Source organism: Peromyscus maniculatus, chromosome 10 (genome assembly GCF_049852395.1).
Source record: "Peromyscus maniculatus bairdii isolate BWxNUB_F1_BW_parent chromosome 10, HU_Pman_BW_mat_3.1, whole genome shotgun sequence".
In the NCBI taxonomy this organism is placed as follows: Eukaryota; Metazoa; Chordata; class Mammalia; order Rodentia; family Cricetidae; genus Peromyscus; species Peromyscus maniculatus.
The window spans coordinates 88,729,901-88,736,757 of NC_134861.1; the positions used below are offsets into that span (position 1 = coordinate 88,729,901).

At 43.8% G+C, this 6,857-nt stretch overlaps 1 protein-coding gene across 1 annotated transcript; it reads right to left on the reverse strand.

Annotated features, from left to right (window-relative positions):
* Window positions 1-2,310: 2,310 nt before the first annotated feature.
* Window positions 2,311-4,509, reverse strand: LOC143267495 (preferentially expressed antigen in melanoma-like protein 7). Its single transcript, XM_076545646.1, has 3 exons — window positions 4,223-4,509; window positions 3,145-3,735; window positions 2,311-2,878 (listed from the first exon to the last, which is right to left on the reverse strand). Exons 1-3 carry the CDS (start codon window positions 4,507-4,509, stop codon window positions 2,311-2,313), a joined length of 1,446 nt encoding a protein of 481 aa, XP_076401761.1.
* Between the last annotated feature and the right edge of the window lie 2,348 nt (window positions 4,510-6,857).

Below are 6,857 nucleotides of genomic sequence, written 5' to 3' on the forward strand. Positions count from 1 at the left end.
TACTGCAGGAGACAGCCTTTGTAAGAAATCCTTGAAGAAATCTCTGGGGCCGGGTATAACTTTCAGAAATGATTCAATTTTTTTTTCTGCCTCAATTCTGTTCCATGCATTCATGTCTGCCATGCAGCATAGAATTAAGGTTTGGTTATCCTATAAATATTGATTTTGTGGATCAGCATAATTGCCTTCTCCAAGAAGCTGATCCTGGGAAATTTCCACACCTCTAGTTCTATATCATTAGTTTATCGATTTGCCTCCTCTTTAAACCATGTTCCCCACTATAACTGTGAATTGGCCTCTAGGACACCTATAATTAACTCTTTTTAGGCCTGAGGGATAATTCTATTACAAGTTGACCACGAGTTTAACATCTGCTTTACAAATCAAGAATGCATGCCATATGATACTATACCTTCTTTATATCTCCTTAAATCTAACATTTCCACTGGAGTCCAGTTAGCTTGTTCACACTGTGAGCATTTGGCAGTTCCTCTAAGATTTTTGGGTAGATTAAAATTAGCTGTCTGGAAACCTGAGGCTGTATCTCTGTAACCATATAATTCAATCCTGAGATAATTTCACCTTCACCTTCTGTCCAGGTCTGAATCTCTCTATAATACATTTTAACAGGTTTTTCTAAAGTCAATCCTGAAAAATGTCCACCTTTAAATGCTTTGGTCTGCATCTGAATTTCTCTGTGATTCATTTAAACAGATTTTTCTAAAGCTTTTAGGTTGGCACTTAAACTGACTAACCATTTTAATGCTAAAACAAAAATGATCAAACACATAATATTTATAATTGATGCTATGTACATCTCATCCATATTAATTTTCCTCTCATTTAATTGTTCTGCTTTCAGATAGCCTAATGTATTATCAAACAGAGAGCCAATTCCTTCCATAGTAAAAATGTTTCTCATTTTTGAATATGGGGGAAAAAATTCTCTTTAAACTAATTTCATGCTTTAAGACATCTGAATTAACTTACCAAGTCAGTTGACTGTGTAGAACAGTAGAAATCTGAGGGAATTTCAAATCAGCTAACTAGTGTGGGAGCAGTCTGAGATGGGAATCCAGAGAGAGCCCACCACCTACCACAAGAGAAGAAACCAAAGAAACTCTGGCCATGTACAGCTTGGCCTGAGCCTTGCAGCTCAGACCTGAGAAAGGGGGCCTGTAACAAGCAGCTTTTCAGTGAATTCTTGCCACAATCACTGGTCACCAATTGTAGATGACCTTCTAATGGCCTCATTAAATAAAAGTCATGGAGCCAGACATAGGGACTAAAGTCTGAGAGAGATCAGAGGAATAGGACAGCCACAAGCTAACATCACCTCACCAACTCTGCAGCATCCAATGCCAGATAATTACTGTCCACCCACACCTATATGCCTTGCTGTTCTGCCATCTAATTTGCTCTCACTGTCCAGTTACATCACTTCCTCTTTAATACCCAGCTCTCTCAATTCCTATCTGTCTGTACAGAGATCCATGGTTAACTAGTGTTGGAATTTAAGGCAAGTGCCACCACACCTGGCTCTGTTTCCAGTGTGGCCTTGAACACACAGAGATCCAGACAGATGCCAGCCTGCCAATTGTTAGGATTAAAGGCAGGTGCTACAGTTGCCTGACTTCCTTGTTTACTTATAATGGCTTGCCTCTTCCTCGACTCTCCAGGCAAGCTTTATTTATTAAAACACTAATAAAATCCCACCACATTTGAGCACAAATAAAATATCACCACAGCCATGCCTGTGCTTTTAAGCTTGGAGCCATCTCTCTGGTCCAAGGTCTTTGGATAGAGGGTCTCACTCTGTATCTCAGGCTAGCCTGGATATGTAGTCCACCCTAGCTGATGACTGTATCTACCTGCCCCAATATGCAATGTTGTCATTATAGTCATCTATCTGTTCAATTTTTTATTTCCATCCAGAGTTCTTACATTTAGTTGGTGTAAGGGAGCCAGAAATAATAATAGCATTTAAGAAAAAACAAAACAAACTATCCATCACTCTACGTGTTTAGTAAAGATGTCAGTGAAGAGAAAAACTCATACTGAGTTATTTTATTGCTGTCTTATTATGTTAAAAAGGGAGAATGTAATGGGTAGGCATAGGGACTTTTTTTTTTAAAAAAAAAATGTAATTAATCAAGAGCTCGCAACGGAAGACTTCAAAAACAGTTCCTTGGTTCAATAGATGCTTGAAGCCAGTTGAGAGTCCTTCTGGACCCTGAAGCTAGCAGGGAGGCTAATGACTGAGGAAGACCCCGAGGGAGAGCACCCACATCCAGAAGTCATATTCCCTATTTACCGCTGGCAAGGACAAAGTCTAAGCCCAAGGTCATAGACACAGCGCTCACCACATTCATGGCAGGGATCTGTGGAAAACAAGATCCTCTTGGGCTTCCTTAACGCTCTGAGTGTATCAATGAGCTCAAGACAATGTTGGGCAAATCTCTCTACCAAGATGTAACCGTAATCGTCATAACATTGAATAGGGGCCGGGTACTGCTCCACATTCATCTTGGTCAAGTTGGCTGTGTGACTCAAAAGGTCATTCAGGGTGGGCATGGAAAAGTCATTATCTAATAGATTAAACTCGGTGAGCTTGGAGCACTTGCTGAGGGCAGGGATGAGGTCAGTGAGCTGAGAGTCCTTGATCCTACAACCCTGCAAGTCCAGAGACTGCAGAGATTCTGCTACATGCTCTAGCAGCACTCCAAGAGGCTTGAGACATGAAGCAAATAACAAGATTCCTCTCAAGACCAGATGTTTTAGCTGATGCAGGTTGTGGCTCAAGGGGAAATAATTCAAGTCCAACTGTGACAGGTGGCGTCCTGTGATGGAGATTGTCGCCAAGGGGTTCCTCAGGCACCTATGGGTAGACAATGGGATTGGTTCAGACAAAAGGTTCTGGAGAGTGTGTATACTGGGATTTAAGAAGAGGAAGATGGGGCACGTGTCTCAAGGTCAGTTTGACTATATGAACAATCAGAGTACCAGGGTGCTGCCTCTTGTCACACCCACAACTCTCACCATAATTGTTCCCAGTCACTGGCAGGCCCCATGCACATGCTAATCCTTAGAGTAAACTGTAAAGGTTTGCTCTGGTAGCTAAGCCACCTCCGCATCCTTGCTTACCAGAGTATTTGTTTCATGTGGTCTTTGAGAAAGAAGATGTCATCAATGGAGAGATGCTGCAGACAGTGGAGTTTGGAGAACTGAGCAATGACCTTGCTGATGCACCTCTCTTCTCTGTCTGCTGTCCTGGTTCCAATCCCGAAAGTGTTCCTACAGATGCGGGCCAGGGAGAGTTTGTGAAGACTTCGCATCTGTCCAAGGCAGGGAGCAAATCGTGCCAGTTTGGACACATCCCACCCCGTGTTCAGTTCCAGCTCCTCAATGCGTCCTGGGTGGAAAACACTCAAGATCTCTTTGACAGTGCATATAGGCACAGTCCAGATCTTCATGTTTATACAGTGCAGCTGTAGAAAGTCTTTTCTCTGCTGGACCCACTGCAAGAAGCATGTTTGCTCTTCATTCAGATGGAGCCTGAGGTAGAGGTCAGTTACCACCTTCAGATGCCGCCACCTCAGTGCATATCTGGGAAGGTCCTTCACTACAGGCCTCTCATTCACAGTCTCTGCTGAACAGGCCCCATCCTCTCTTCCAGTCCATATGTTCCAGAACTCATGGTGAACATTCCTCAGGTCGAGCACCTGAAGTTTCTCGCTCCTGCGGGTAAAACGTGTAAAGTGTCAGCAGACATGACAGGCCCAAACACCCAGCAAGTTTCCACGACACCAGCAAGTTTCTACTACACATCCCTAATGTCAGCTCTACCCTCCTGCCAAGGCCTCTTCAGCACCAAGTGTCTAACGTAGGAACTCATGTGTGTCATGGCCTCTCCCCGTGAGCTGCATTTGTACAGCTGACTACTTTCCTTCCACTAAGTTACTCTCCATTTCTACCTAGTCCCATGTTAGTGGTTGTTGGAAAGCCAGGGATAGGCTCCTTCCTCTCTGCCTACCTCTACTCTGTCCTCTAATCCATACTCAACTGTCCTTACTACAGGAAACAATAGGTTTCAAGGCCCCTGCATTCCAGCACCATGACCCCTTCAGAAGCCTCTGACCCACCTACAAAGCCATTCTCCCTGACCCACGGTCTCTCCCACGGGCCCCTTGTGCTCAGTCTACAGTACTTGGTTGTTGCTTACCCAGAGTGAAACACTCTTTTCAGATGCATGTCTACTCCATCTAGCACAGCCTGGAAGATTTCCAAGTTGGGAGTCTTCATCAACGTCCCCACAGGGAGACAGGGGAAAGGCCAGGCTGCCACCATTGCCTTCACAATCCTAGTGTGTCCTCCATTGAAGGCATCCTTGAACAGTGCTGGGAAGAGTGTCCAGGTCAGTTTCTCCAGAGTAGAGATGGCCAAGTCTTCATTTCTCAGCAGCACCTGCCTGCCCAGCTCCTCCAGTGTGGGTGGGGTTTGAAAACTCATCATGAATGGTCTTCAGTCAGAAGGTTCCTGGGGAAGCATTCAGGTGAGAATATATCTTCAAGATAAAGTTTAGAAAACTTCCTCCCCCAGAACAGTAACCACTCAAGGTCCGAGTCAATTGCTCTGGCAATGGTAGAGTCCTCAACTTAAGCCTTTGTCCTAACTTGGAATGTAAATCTAGTTTCTCACTGACATCATGTGAGCCTCTCTATAAAACTACTGGGTACATGATTTCCAGGTCACCTTACGAGTGACCGTTTCTCAAAAAAAAAAAAAAAAAAAAAAAAAAAAAAAGCCTTTTGTCGTCAATGTTTCGTTAAGTTGATATAAAAAAGATGCAGGCTAAAGCCTGAGTCAAGATAGAACTCACAAGCAATTCCAGCTACTGCGAGTCTGAAGCAGAGGAACTGCCAAAGAGGCTAAGGTAAGTGGTCTACAGTTCCACAAGAGCCCTTGTTCCACAAAACAAATAAAAACAGTAGTGTGAATGTACCACAGTGTACAAGGGAATATGCTAATAACCTCAGCACCCAGAGTCAGGAGGATCTTGATTTCCAGCCTTCCCAGAACTACAGGGCCAGTTCTAGGACAGCTTGAACAACATAGAAACCCTTGTCTCAAAACAACAAACATAATGAAATCACAAAATTTTATACAAAGACATTTGAGATGGAGGTGGAACTTCATTTAGACCTTTACTCATTGTCTTCAATGTGTTCATCTGAAGAGACAGAAATGAAAATTTTGATCCATCTTGGTCTAATGGTCCCTTTATCAAACTGCATGACCCAAGGGAGGACAACTACTCACCAGTTCTGAGCACCGACCACAGTCTCTTTATCCCAGCTGAGCCAGGCGCTTCCTCCAGGCTCCAGGTCTCTCAGTATCTTCATGGCTCTCCTGAAGCCTTTATATACCTTCCTGCTCACCCTCCCTATTGCAGTCCCACCTTCCTACCCCAAGCTGCAATTTAATTGGACGACTCAGTCTCCACCCCTTTAATTCTACAGACAACTTTCAATCATTTCGTTGATTGAATCAGAACTCCTTGTGAAAACAACCTCACTGCCCCTCAAATGTCTTGGGTCAATATAAATATTCTACTTGTTAATTTACTACAAACACTGAGTTTGTGGATTTGTTCTTATATTTGATTATTTATTACTTGGTATTGAATGTGTTACAGGACCTGGGTCTTGCTCTGAAGCTAAGGTTATTTTGGGATTCTAACTCTTAGGAATCCTCCTGCCTCAACATCCTTCTTGCTTGGATTACTCTTATGAATCATCATGGTTCACTGAACTTGATTAATGTGACAAAGGCTGGATGATTTTGGTTCAGTTTGTGATTTAATCTGTTACTGATAATAGACACAAAAATAATTCAAAAATATTTCGTCAATGGATCCTGGGCAAAACATCAAGTCAGTCGGGAATATGCTTTGGAGTTCAAGGCCTAAACTGGATACTCTGTCAATACACTCAAGTAGCAGCTACTCAAAAGCATGAGGCAGAGAATGGCTTAATTCCCTTACTATGGAGGTTGGGGTGTTGATGATGCCCTCAGTTTGTAGAGAACTAACTACCCAGCATACACTGCATCCTCTTCCCAGCACTCACTGCAGCAGAAAAGCCGGAGCTTGCCTGTAAGCTCAGATTTCAAGAGTGGGAGGCAGGAGGGTCAGTTATCTTCAGCCACTGTGTCAACTCAAGGACAGCCTGAGCCACGTAAGACCTGCCTTCCACCCACTGAACAGAACAGAACAGAACAAAAGAGGTATCTTCGAGGAAAGCCACCCTTGGTTCCCCAGGAAAGAGTCAGTGCTTCATGAAGGTCAGGGTGGCACACTTGCTCAAAGACATGAAATCAAGAGTGAAACCTGGGAGCTGAGAATGGCTCAGCACTAAAGAGCACCCATTAATCTTCCAATCACAGCACCCACATCGTGTCTTGAAATGATGTGTAACTCCGGTCCTGGGAGATCTGAAGCCCCCCTCTGACCATCTTGGGCTGCAGTTATAAAGTGTTGCATATTCATACATGTAGGCAAAACACTCCTACACCTAGAATGAATCTTAAAAAAAGTTTGTATAAGTACCAGGAATGGCAGCAAATGCTTTTAATCCTCACACTGGGAGGCAGAGGTAGGTGGGTCTCAGTGAGTTCAGTACCAACCTGTTCTAAGTAGGAACCAGTCAGGCATACAGAGTGAGCATCTGTCTTAAAAATTGTTTAAAGCTGGGTGGTGGTGGTGGCACATGCCTTTAATCCCAGCACAAGGGAGGCAGAGGCAGGTAGATCTCTGTGAGTTCACGGTCAGCCTGATCTATAAAGTGAGTTTTGAATCA